Raw genomic sequence first — 13,855 nt, 5'->3', positions numbered from 1 at the left:
AAATTAAATGTGAAAATTATGAAAAACCAAATAAATTTGTTATTCATTTTAAGTTTAAAAAAGTATAAAATTTTAAATAATACTTTATCTCATTTATATTAAAAAAATTATGAAAGAATATTATAATATATTTTTAACAGAAGATTTTAGATTTTAAAAAGTTATATTTAAATGTATAAATAAAAATTACTTAAACAATAATTATAAAAGTAATATATAAAAATATATTACTATAAAGAATAAAAGCAATCAATAAAAAAAATATAAATATTTATAAGAAAAATACTTAAAAAAAAATATAAAAATTGAAATTTTAAAGACATTCAAATATTAATAAAAAACAATACATAATATAGGAAATAGATAGATAAATATAAATTACATCTACATAATCAATAGAATAATATATTTTTAATAATTAATTAGACTACTCTTAATGCCAATTTGAATTAAAATTAATAAAAAAGAATAAACTACTTTTCAACTAAACAAAATATGTATATTTATTAAATGATTTTCTTATTATATGAAATAAACCTTATAAAATATTCCTGATTAAGTAATTGAATTGTTGCCAAACAAAAAAGTTACATGGATTTATGATAAAGGTAAAATTAATTATTAATTAAAAGGATTTAGCTTAAATGATAAAAAGAATAAAGAATATATTTTTTTAGCTGAAGAAATTGTTTTGATTAAACTTAAAGAAATTTTTGCTCAGAAAATATTTTAGGCAAGATTTTAAGATGAATATGAAGTTTTATCTGAGATAGGAAAAGGAAATTATGCACGAGTAATTAAAATAAAGAGTATTTTTATTTAAAAGGAATATAAATAGAAATAATTATTTATTTAATAATTATTTATTTTTTATTTATATTTTAGGTATATTCAGCTTAAAAAAAAACAACAGGTGAAATATTTGCAGTTAAATGTTTTGAAAAATATAAATTATAAAATATTGAAAATGGAATTGTAAAAAATAAAAAAAAATTAATAAATAAAAACTAAATTGTAGTTATCACTTTATAATGAACTTAAGATTATGCGAAGTTTACGTTAACATGAAAATATAATTAAATTCTATGAAATATTTGAAGGGGCAAATACAATTTATTTAGTAATGGAAATAGTTTAAGGCATTTCTTTATTAGATGAAATAAATAATCATGCCTATACTCCTTTCAAAGATGCAGAAATATAAGACTTAATGAAATAATTAATTAGTGGTGTATAAAGTTGTTCTTAGAAAGGAATAATGCATCGCGATTTGAAACCTGAAAATATTCTTTTGTAAAAAAAAGGTGATAAAACAAATCTTAAAATAGTTGATTTTGGTTTAGCGACTTTTTAAGATGAAAATCCTTATATTTTTCCTAAATGTGGTACTCCAGGTTTTGTAGCTCCTGAAATAGCGAATTTAAATGATAAATCTTTAGGATATTCAACTATATGTGATATGTTTTCTGTAGGAGTTATATTTCATATATTGTAAATTTATAAAAAAGTATTATTTTAAAAAAAAATTAAAAAAAGACTTGTCGGTGAAACTGTTTTTCCAGGAAATAAATTTAATGATGTTTTAAAAAAAAATAAGGAGGCAAATATTGATTTTACACGAAAAATTTATGAAAATATTTCTTTGCCAGCCAAAAATTTACTTAAGTAAATTCTTTAAAAAGAGCCTATGTAAAGAATTACACCTTAATAAGCATTAGAAAATATATATTTTAAATAGAACTAATTTAAAAAAGCACCTTCTTTTGATTTAGCATAAAAAGATTTCTATGAAATAGAAAATATATAAAAAAACGAAGAAAATATAAGAAGCAAATAAGTATCAATGTTTATAGGACCTGTAAGAATTCCAAATATTATAAAAGAAAGATCAAATGAAAATTCAGTATCTTTTAGAAATTTTAATAAATGCAAACAAAATTAAGAATAAATAAAATAAAATCTAAAATGATGAAGTGAAAGAAATGGAAAATATAACTTTTAATTTTTAATAATCAGTTGAAAAGTCTCCAAATCAAGTTTATTTAGGAATTAATGATTTTAATGAGCTAAAAAATAAAGAATTAAGTTTCATTTATAATAATTATAATAAATAAGAATCTTAATATAAAGAGTAATGTAAAAATGTTTAATGAATAATATATAAATAAACATATTAATATTTTATTTCTTTTAATTTTATTTCAATATTTATAAATTATATTCTTATAATCAATTTTAGAATTTTAACGATTTTTTTTTGCGGTGTTTTCTATATTATTTTAAGGATGACTTATTAAACTACAATTATAACTTTCTGAATTACTAAAATTATGTTTGTTTTTTTAATTTTTTTAAGTTTGAGCTCTTTTTGGGCTTTCTTTAGGTGTATTTTTTTTTCGAAAATTATTTTTTTCAGGTGATTATAAATCTCTGAATATATTTATTTCTGAAAACTCTTCTTAGTTAATCAATTAGTTTTATTATTTTAAATCATTTGCTTATTATATATTAGATTTTCTTTTTTATTTATTTATAGTTTTTAGGAATTAAAAGGATATGTTTCTTTTGTTTATTATATGTATTTATAAAATACTTTTAGAATTCCTTTTAATGCATCCAAAAAACGATTTTATTAAATAACTTTTTAAAAATGAGTTATTGTTCCGAAATTAAGCGAAAATATTTAATCAAGTTTTTTCACTTTCTTTATTTCTGGTATTAATTATTCTATTAATATGTTTAAATCTTCATAGCTTTTAGTTTCTTTTTTCCTTTCGGATATATAGTTACTTGATTTTGATGATTATGATTAATAAAGAGAACTATTTGAAGATGAAGAAGTTGCTTATTTTAGAATTTGTTTTTGATTTTTTCTTAGTTGATTTGATAAATACTTTATTTCGTTTTTTATATTTTATTATTTAAGTTATACAATCTTTTCTTCTGTTTTTAATTTATTTATTTTTTGTGTTAATATTTGATTGTTCTGGATTTTTGTGATTGAAGTGAGGTTTATTTTCATTTGCTTATTTTTACGTTTAATGTATAAATAGTTTAGCTTTTAAAAAAAAAAATAATGCTTTTTTATATTTTGTTAAATAATTAAAAATTTATTTTTTATTTAATGATTAATATAATTTACTTAATTTGCAAAAATATAAATTATTTTAATTTTATTTTAAACATTCTTTTAGTAAAAATTAATATTTCTTAATTAATGCTTTTATATAAATATATTAATTATTTAATATATTTTATTAATTTAATTAATATATTTTTATTTGAATAATTTATATTTTTAACTCTTATATATACTTAAGAAAAATTAAGTGGAGTAATTTACAATAATTATTTAACGATAAAATAAAAATAAAATATTTTATGTTTAAAAAACAATTAAAATTTATTTTTAAAAATGTTGTAAAAGAAATATTTTAAAATATGTATTTTCTAAATTTACGAAAAGCTTCCGGTAAAGATTATTTTTCAAAATCTTAAATTTTAAGGGGAATGGAAGAACTTCAATAAAAAATATAATTTTAAAATTTAATTATATAATCATTTTTATTTAGCAAAACTAGATTCATTTTACCTTTAAAAAAATAATAATTTATTTTTTGAAAAAAAATAAAACTTACTTTAATTTATTTATTATTATTATATTTGTAAATTAAAATTTCTTTTTAATTATAGAAAATTTCTTTTAAATTAATGAAAATTTAAATTATTATAAATAATTTATCATCTTAAAAAATTATAGAATTATAAGAACAAACTAAATTATCAACAATTATAATAGTTTTATTTAATTAGTTATTATTTTCTCTCTTATTTTTTAATTTTTTTGTTTAAAAAATAATAGAATAAAATAAAAAAAAAAACTTTTTAATCTATAAAGTTTAAAAGATAAACTGTTAATAGGATATATTTTTTTATTTTGAGTAGGAAATTCATCTTAATTATCTCAAAATCTTAATTATTTTATGATTCCATTAATATCAAAAACTTTCAAAATCAAATTTAATTTTTTACTATTTCAATTATGTAATATATTTTATAATTTATATCACTTAAATGCCTTTATATTTATTTATATTTCTCGGATTAAACATTTTAAGTATATTTTCATATTTTATTAAATTATCTGGATTCATTTATTAGTCTTTCTTGGATTTTCTCAATTTCAGTAACTATTTATTTTATTTGGTGATCAAATTAAATATATTAGTTTTTATGCTCTTTAATTATTTTTGAAAAATCTAAATTTATTTTAAGGTTTATTATCACTTTGATTTATATTTACATCAGCAAATTTTTTAAATAAAAAGCATTTTTAAAAAATCTATAAATTATTCCTTATTTAAAAAATAATTTAAGGCTTTTGACAATCACTATTACATATTTCAGTCATAAATCTTATACTATTGCATATCCTATTTCTTATATATTAAGATTTATTTGCAAAAAATTTAATGAAAAATATTTTATATGATTTTTGTTTTTGGTTTAAATTATATTTATTATTTTATTTAATCCATTTGCTTTTTAGCATCTTGATTCTTAAATCTAATAATTATTTTAAACTATCATATTTATTTTATATATAATTAAAATAAAGTAACTCTTTTAATTTATAAATATTAAATTAATTGATTTTATTTTTTAATTTTCTATATTTTTTTTTTATTTAAGTTTGATTTTTATAAAGATAATATACACTCTGTATCTGTATTTATATTTTTATTACTATTATTAATTTTTATTCTTATTTTATTTAGATTTTATGTATAAAAATAATTAAAAAGAATATATTAAATTATTTGATTATATATAAAATAAACTCAAATAACTTTTTTATCCGAATCAACAATATTTATTCATTTTAATTAATTTAGTTTTTTATTGAGAAAAAAAAAATAGTTTTCAAAATAACATTTTATCTACATTTTTTTTTTTAATAAACATATTACCAATACATTAATATTTTCTTAATTTTTTTTATATCAAATAATAAAAAATAATTATATTTTTTTGAACCTTCAAATAAAATAATTATAACTTATTTAAAAATAAGAAAAATAATTAAATTAAAATAAAAAAATAATAAATATTATTAAAATAACCATTTTCTTAAAATAAAAAACAACTAAATTTTAGGTTTTATAGAAATGTAAAACTAACCATAATAATAATAATAATAAGGAACTACCCGTTTAAATTAAAAAAGATCCACTTTTTTTCTTCCTGTTTTATAAGGAAGTAAATTAAAAGCATTAAGTATTCGTCCTGAATCTCCACGTACAAAGGAAGCATTATTAGAATTAGGAATAGAGCCAAGTTAATTTGAATTAAAGTATATAAAAAAATAAAATAAATAATAATAAAAAAATTAAAGAACATAAGAGGATTTTTGTAAAGATAATTGCAGTCCAGATATATAAAAACTACGTTATAACCATTATTTAGAACGTTTAGAATGTATTTTAATAATAAAAATAATATATATTTTTTTAAACAAAAAAAGAGGATATAAAAGATGTAATTGTAAAACGTTTACAAATTATGAAATTATAAAGGTAAAGAAATTTAAGCAATTCAGTATCTGATGGATTTAATAAAGATGGACCATAAAAATCTATTTGTTTATAGCCAACTTAGACTTTTTCTAAAAGCATAAGTGATCAAAAATTGTAAATTTTTAAAAATTAATATCAATAATAATTATATAATGAAAATAAAAAGATCATCGAAATAACTTAATGGATTATTTAATAAAACAGTTTCTTATTTAAAAAAAACTCATTAAGCTCCAAGTACTTAAAATGGTGAAGAAGTTTTAGGTTTAGATGAAACAGAAGGAACCTAAATAGAATATTAATTAATGGCAGAAATCGATAAATATAATAGGTTTAAAGAATAAAAATAAAAAGAAGCATAAATAATATATGAAGAAGATGTTTAAAGACTATTAAAAATTCAAAAAATTAAAGATAAGGAAGCAAGATTACTTTAATAATCGTTAAATTAATAAAAATATAAAGAGGATTTAAAGAAATAATAAAGAAAAGAAGCGGAAATTAAAATGTAGAAAATAAAAGAAGAAGAAATTAGATATAATTAAAAAAAGAGATAAGAAAGAGAACAAATTAAATATAAATTAGATTTTATTAAATAAAAATAATAAAAAGAAAAATAGGAATAATTAAATTAAAGACTTGAATAAGGTAATTTTTATAATAAAATAAATTTATATTATATTAAAAGTCGAAAGAAATAAAGAAAAAAAAATGGTAATAGAACATTAATTATAGTTAAATAAAGAAGAAATGATTAGAAATTGTGATATGTAAGCCTAAACTATTACATAGTCATTAATGTAGGCTTAAGAAAAATATAAAGAAATTTTACAAAATAAATAATATAAACTTAAAGAAAAATAAGAAAGAGAAAAATAAAGATTACAATTATTAAAAGAATATAGATCTTATTAAGAAAAAGAAAATGTTTCTAATTTTGTGCATAAATTAGTAGAAAAATAAGAATAATATAAAAGTATTTTTTTTTTTAAATTGAGTTTTTTTTTTTTTATGTTATTTATAAATAAAATAGAAAATTAGGAAAATTTTATAAAATAAGAGATTGAAAGAAAAAAATATATAAAAGAAAAAGAAATTTTAACTTAAGAAAAGAAAAAATAAATAAAAACTGAACAAAATATTAAAATTTAAGAATAATAAGAAAAATTTAATAGAATTTAATAATATATTGAAAATAAAAAAGTAATTATTTTTTAACTAAACTAAATTTTAAAAACATTTTTAAATAAAAAAGAGATATGAAGAAGATAGAATTAGATTCAGATAAGAAATAAGACAATTAAAAGAAAGAGATAAGCTTGATAATTATGAAAGAAAAAGAAGAAGAGATTAATATAAACTATAAAAATTAATGGAGAAATAAAGATAAAATTAATTAAATATTTAATATTTAAAAGATTAATAAGAAATTTTAAGAAAAACAAGATAGTAAAATTAAAAATATTATATTTTAATAAATTATTTTTAAAAAGAGAAATTTCATAATAAACAAAGCAAGAAACAGATAGAATCTTCGATTGTGTAAAACAAGCCACTACTACATTATTTCCTAATATGGGAGTTTTTAATAAATAATCTAATTAACCTTTATATTCAATTCCTAAAGATAATAAATAAAAAGGATTAAGGTAATTATTATGTAAAGTTAAATAACTTTTATATATAATTTTATTTTAACTTTAATCATAAATATTATAAATAGCATCTTAAAAAGCATTCTTAGATAGGATTAATTAGATATTTCTATTTTCGAACCTCCACAAAAAGAAGAGCCTAAAAAATGAATTAAATAAAAATTTTTATATTATTAATTTATAATAACTAAGTTAAAAATAATAATTCTTATAAAAATAAATAATATATTCATTAATTTTTATAATAAATTATAATATAATATAAATATAATTAATTCTTTATATTGAAGAAAAAAAATTTAAATATAAAAAAAATCAAATAATAATTAATAAATGGAAAAATATTAAAATAACTTAAAAAGTTGTTTAAAAATATTAAAAAAATAATCATAAATATGTTAAAATCTAAATCTAGAATCATAAATAAAGCAAATAAATAATTTAAAAGCAAAAATAAAAGAATAATTAATATTGTTTGAAAACTAATAATTTTTAAAAAATATAGAACAATAAAATCTGTTTAAATTAAACTACAGTAAAATCCAAATAGAAATGGAAAAAATAAATTCATCTCATCCCGAATTATAATAGTTTGCAAATTAAAGTTAGAAAAGTGACTTTTCGCTTAAATAATATTCACAAACATTAAAAAATAAAGTTAAAAGCAAAGAAAATAAAATATAAAACGAACAACTTAATTAAAATCAAATTAAAGATATTGCAAAAGGAACAACTTTTTAAAATTATAATAGGGAGTTTATTAAATAATAATTAAATTTAATTAAAGATTTCATTTAAAATATTAAATAAGATATTGATAATAATCATTAGCATAAAGAATATATTGATGAAATTTAAAAACTTTAAAAAGAAAATGAAGAATTTAATAAATAATATTAAATACTTTCAAATGATTTCCAAGAATTAACTAATAGTTTAAGAAAAGTTTAATAATTAAATGAAAATATCAAAATGTAAAATATTTAATTAGAAAATGCCCTTTAAAATAAATATAATTCTTCTATTTCTAAAAAGTAAACTTAAGATACTCCAAATTAAATTCTTTGTTTAATTCCTGAAAAAAAGATTTAAAAAAATATACTTTCTAATTGGGCTTAAAAATTGATTGAATGATTTTAAATATTTTTTTGTAAAAAAAATAGTCATATATACATATATATTTGATTTATCAATTTTCTTATTTGCTTTTTTATATTACTATTATTAATAATATTAAATTAATTATTTAAATAATTGTAATTATATTCTTTTCGTTTATAAATTACATATGATTTAATCAAGAATGAATTATATATATTTATATTATTTTTTTATATAGTAAAAATAAATAATTAAAATTAGAATAGAAATTTTATATTAGAAAAAAATATAATATTTTATTTTTATATAAATTCCATTTAATAAAAATTTAATTATATTTATTATCCTCAAATATTAAAATTTAATATTTATATTAAAATAACTTTTAAAATTTCTTTTATTTACTAATTAGATTTAATATTATTATTTTTAAAGAATTTTAAATAGATTCAAAGTAATGGATTTCAGACTATAAATTTTTTTATTTAAAATAAAAATAAAAAATAAATATATTAAAAAAATTATAATAAAATACTAAAAAAAAGAAAATAAAAAAAAAATCAATCAAGAAAATAAAAAAAAAAAAAATTAAATATAAAAAAAAATGTACACTCCATCAAAACCTTATATTTATCCAAGCACTTCTTATCCTAGAACAACAGCTTCGACATTAGCATATTCTTCTTATATCCCAAATACTTATTTAGGAGTAAGAAAATAAATTACAAGCACAGCCCCAAGACCACACGAATGGACTGAATATTAGCCTGTTGAAAAAAAATATATTGATTACATTCCAGAAACAAAAATAGAATATCGTCCAATTGAAAGAACTTATTAAGATTTTGTAGAAATTAAACATGTAACTGATTATGAACCTGTTAAAAGAGTTGAAAAAAGAATTGAATATGTACCTGTAGATCATTATGATGAATATATTGATTATTACCCTAAATAATATTCATATTATACTAGATCACCTTAAGATGTTGATTTAAGGGCTTCTTAAGTTTAATCTTAAATTCTTAACCCAGTTTATTCTAGTAGATATAATGGATAAGTTAGTGGAAATCCTTATAGATCTACGTATTACAGATCACCCTATTCTTATTATTAATGAATGTAACTGATGCTTTTTTTATTAAATATAAAATATTATATAAATAAAAAATTATTATATTTATTTTTTTATTAATTTTTTATTTAATTTTTCTTTTCTTTTTTCTTTTTTTTTTATTTTTATAAAATAAAATATTTATTTTATAAAATTTTCTAACATTTTTTTTTTTTTTTTTTTTAAATAAATAAATAATTGAATAATATTCATTTATTTATTTTATACTTCTATTTAAATATATATTAATGAATGATAATAATATTTATTTAATTTAAAAGATATAAAATTCTCCTTTATACGAGAAAAGAATAAATAGAAGAAAAAAAAATTCTTCTAATATATAATAAATAACAAATTTTTAAAAATAAATGTCATAACTTAGTTTGGAATTTCTATTATATTTTTAAATTATTTATTAGAATTAGTAGATAATGCATCACTGTAAGTTTGGGTAGAATATTAGGTTAAACTTTAAGAATAAAAAAATATTTAATCATAATGTCATATACTTAAAAGCAAATTATTTTTGCTATACAAAGAAGAAAATAATGCTAGAAAATGTTTATAATAAGTTCATTTATTCTTTTAAATAAGTTTAAGATATACAAAAAATTATGAAAGTATAGAATTATTTAAAGAATAAGTAATTTATCATAAAAAGTTTAAATTATATTAATTTCATTTCAAAAGAAAAATAAATTCATAACAATAAATGAGAATACCTAATAATAAGACAATGTAAAAATTCATTGATAAATAAAGATAAAAAATTATGAAATTAGAATTTAATAAAAATAAATAAATATAAGTAATATTAATAATAAAAACTAATATATTTAAAGAATTCTTCTTAAAAATGTTTAATAAAGAGCTAATAATGTAAAATATTTAATTTAGTATATATAATAATATAATGCATTTATTTATTATTATTTTCTCCATATTTTTATTAAAATGTCTTAAAAAAGTAGTTGTTCTTCTTCGAAAATTAATATAATGAAATTAATTAAGAAGAGTTTTAAATTTTTTAAAAATAAAAAGATATTTAAGACATTGAAAAATCAGAAAAAATGCATTTGCTAAATCTATACTTTAGATTAATTTAATAATTAAATTAATTTAATTAATAATTTTATCCTATTTTTTTTAAAAAAAAAGCTCTTAAATATTTAAAATAATATGCTTCTAACTAAAACACAAATAATGACAATTTAATAATAAAAGAGATACTATTTATATAAGTGAAAACATATTATTAAAAAATGAAGATAAAAATTAGTTTTAGGATTTAAACATAAAATAAAATAAAAATATATAAAGATTTTATTTTTTAAACCATATTAATTAATTATAAATTGTTATATATATGTAATATTTATGTTTAGTACTTATAAAATATTTTATTTATAAAATAAAAATATATTTTGTTTAACTATAAAAAAAAAAATGATAAAAAATTAATAAATTAACTTTTAAGATATGTAAAATTCATTAGAATAAAACGAAAATAAAATTTATGAAACTAATCTTCTTTTGGAACAAATAGAAAGCCAAATATAAACTTTAAAAGATAATAATTTTTATGAATAAGAAGAACAAGAATATGATCAAGATTTTAGCAGTCTAGTAAATTTTAAAAAAGAATAAAGCAAAAATAATTAAAATCATTCAAATAGTATTTTAAAAACTGAAAAAGAAGATAATTAATTAGAAAATTAATTAAGGGAAGTTGGAAAAATACAAAAAAAAAACAATAATATTATTATAAAAGAAAATCATTATTAATAAGAAAATCATTATTAATATGAAACCTCTAATAAATCGTAAAAAAATCAATATAATACGATTATTGATGAAAACTATCTTAATATAATTTAAGAAATGAGAACCGTAATATTAAAAAACGAAAAATTAATATAAAGTTAAAATTTAGAAATCAGTTAATTAAAAAATGAATTAATGTAAGCTCATTTAATAATATAAAAATTCGAAAAACAAGCAGAAGATATTTTATAAAAGAGTTTTATTTAAAAGGAAAATAATTTTTAGACAGAGAATTTGTAAAAAAATAATGAATATAATTTATTTACTATTTAGAAATTGAAATAAGAAAATTAACTCTTATAAAAATAAAATTTATATATTTAAAATAATAACGATATTTTATAAAATAAATATAATAGAATTCTTTCTTTGTATAATTAAATGATATCAGAGGAAAAAAAAAATACCATTTATAATTTGGGTAGAGTTAAAAATAATTATTTTTCGAATAATAGTCCTTAATTTTTTTCACAAATAAATAATATATAATAATATGACAATTTAGATTAAATTTATTAGTAAAAATTTGAAAGTTATAATTTTAGAAGTTAGAAATAATAAAAGACATTAAACAATTATTATTCTTTAAATAATAATAATGATTTTTAGAGTTTAAATTATTAAAAAAATAGTTATGATTCATCTCCATTTAAATTTTAGAATGATAGGAAATTGAAAACATTAAATAATGAAAACAATTTACTTTAAGGAAATATATAAACATTAAAATAAAATCTACATAAAATTTTTTGAATTTTGATTTAATAAAATACAATTTTTTTTTTTTACATTTATAATTAATAAATAAATATTTTTTTACAAAAAAAAAAAAAACAATAAAAATTAAAAATAACAAACATATAAACAAAAATGGGAAATATTTGTTCAGGTTGTAATAGAGATAAAAGCAGTTCAAAAAAAGGAAAATTAAGGATATTCCAAACAAATGGCACTAACTTAATTTATAGAAAATTATAGAACAAGCTATGTCGATAATTCAACTTAAAGAATAGTGAATGATAATCTTAAAAACTCATATACTAATTGCATATATAAAAACAACCCCAAAAACTTTTGGGAAAATATTAAAAAATAAACATCTTTAAATCCACATTAAAGGCCTTCTACAGTATATTAATTAAACTATTTTTAAGAAAATGATACATAGTTAAATACATAATAGTCAATAATAGAAGTAAAAAATAATTCTAATATAGGATTAGACACTAATATAAATAATAAAATTGAATATCAAAATATTAATACGAATTCTAGTTAAAATAATAAAGATGTAATTTTAATAATAAAATTTATAAAATATTTTTTTTAATATATTTTGTAATTTATTTTTTATTTTAATAAAGGAAGACTTTGAAATAAAAGCAGTATCTAAAATATAAAAATGGTATCATATAAAGCAAGATTAAAAAAAATAGGTTTCAATATATTATTAATGTAAATGATTTGTTAATAAGAATTTGATTTTTTATAATTATTCTTATATTTTATTCTTTTTATATATAATAATATTAATTTATTATTCTAAAATTTTAACAACTTATATTAAAAGATTAATTAATTAAAAATATAATTTGAATATATCATAAAAATAAAAAAATTATCAAAATTTTAAACTAAATATATAATTTTTTCTTTACATTATATTATACAAAAATAATAAAAGCAATATATATTGAAATTAATAAAAAATGTATAAAAAATATAAAACTAAATATACAAATTAATATATATATAAAATAATATAATAAAATTAAAAAATAATAGAAATTTCTAAAAACAAAAAAATAAAAAATATCTTAATAAAAATGCCTGACGACGATTCATTCATATTAGAAGGAACAGTTAAAAGAAAAAAACATTAAGATCTTAAAGATCCATCATAAGTTTATTCAGGTAGTTCGTTTGGTGGAGATCTTGCTTTTACATGTGGTGTTTCATATATATTAGGTATTAAAAAATATTATTTTTTTATAATGTAATTATAAATAAAAATAAAAAGCAAGTATCTTTGGCTTAACAAAAGGTGTAGCTGAAGGTTTGCCTGAAAATTATAAACTTCCAAAAAAACTTTTATTGAATAATTTTTTTAATTCATTAGGAAAAAATTAATCTAATTTTGGATAAAAAGCAGCTGGTGCAGGTATTTAATATTTTTAATAAAAAATTCTATTAAAAAATAAGGTCTTTTATATTATAGTATTGGTAATATTGTTAACTTTTTATTTGAAGATGAATTAGATTTTCTTGATGATATGTATAAAAATATGTTAATTGGAGCTGCTACAGGAACTTTATTTACCACAGGTAGTGGTGGTTCTTCTTTTATTAGAGGAAGTTCCCTTGGTATTGGAATTACTGGAGGTTTAACACTTTTATCACAATTTTTACATCAAAAATAATTTTTGACTTTCTAAATGAGATTTTGAATTTTTTTTAATCTTCATTTTATGTTATTGCCTTTTTATTTTATATTTGATTTATTAAAATATGTCTGTATATGTTCATTTAAAATCTATTTTTGGTTGTATTTGGAATAAAATAAAAAGGTAGTTTTTTCTATC

The 13,855-nt window shown here is 15.9% G+C and overlaps 3 protein-coding genes across 3 annotated transcripts, besides 13 other annotated features; all 3 read left to right on the top strand. All coding sequences in view use genetic code 6, as the record gives it.

The window, feature by feature from the left end:
• Nucleotides 1-526: 526 nt before the first annotated feature.
• On the top strand, nt 527-1,969 carry IMG5_053520 (protein kinase domain protein; the record flags this gene model as incomplete). Its single annotated transcript, XM_004037365.1, has 4 exons — nt 527-809; nt 896-975; nt 1,019-1,491; nt 1,537-1,969. The coding sequence occupies 4 exons, from the start codon at nt 527-529 to the stop codon at nt 1,967-1,969; spliced, it is 1,269 nt and encodes a 422-aa protein (XP_004037413.1).
• Nucleotides 840-869: a microsatellite.
• A 1,261-nt stretch (nt 1,970-3,230) lies between the features above and the next one.
• Nucleotides 3,231-3,298: a microsatellite.
• Nucleotides 3,235-3,278: a microsatellite.
• A 374-nt stretch (nt 3,299-3,672) lies between the features above and the next one.
• Nucleotides 3,673-3,721: a microsatellite.
• Nucleotides 3,722-5,066: 1,345 nt separating this feature from the next.
• Nucleotides 5,067-5,109: a microsatellite.
• A 3,709-nt stretch (nt 5,110-8,818) lies between these two features.
• Nucleotides 8,819-8,935: a microsatellite.
• Nucleotides 8,824-8,937: a microsatellite.
• On the top strand, nt 8,937-9,452 carry IMG5_053510 (hypothetical protein; the record flags this gene model as incomplete). Its single annotated transcript, XM_004037364.1, has 1 exon — nt 8,937-9,452. The coding sequence occupies one exon, from the start codon at nt 8,937-8,939 to the stop codon at nt 9,450-9,452; it is 516 nt and encodes a 171-aa protein (XP_004037412.1).
• An 18-nt stretch (nt 9,453-9,470) lies between these two features.
• Nucleotides 9,471-9,511: a microsatellite.
• Nucleotides 9,471-9,512: a microsatellite.
• Nucleotides 9,510-9,544: a microsatellite.
• Nucleotides 9,540-9,573: a microsatellite.
• Nucleotides 9,574-11,207: 1,634 nt separating this feature from the next.
• Nucleotides 11,208-11,259: a microsatellite.
• Nucleotides 11,260-13,005: 1,746 nt separating this feature from the next.
• Nucleotides 13,006-13,038: a microsatellite.
• Nucleotides 13,039-13,099: 61 nt separating this feature from the next.
• IMG5_053500 (hypothetical protein) lies at nt 13,100-13,855 on the top strand (the record flags this gene model as incomplete). Its single annotated transcript, XM_004037363.1, has 2 exons — nt 13,100-13,241; nt 13,294-13,855. The coding sequence occupies 2 exons, from the start codon at nt 13,100-13,102 to the stop codon at nt 13,698-13,700; spliced, it is 549 nt and encodes a 182-aa protein (XP_004037411.1). The 3' UTR covers nt 13,701-13,855.

This window comes from Ichthyophthirius multifiliis (genome assembly GCF_000220395.1).
Source record: "Ichthyophthirius multifiliis unplaced genomic scaffold scaff_1120509250174, whole genome shotgun sequence".
In the NCBI taxonomy this organism is placed as follows: domain Eukaryota; phylum Ciliophora; class Oligohymenophorea; order Hymenostomatida; genus Ichthyophthirius; species Ichthyophthirius multifiliis.
The sequence above is the reverse complement of the archived record's forward strand: the minus strand, read 5'-3'. Positions and strand labels throughout refer to the sequence as shown.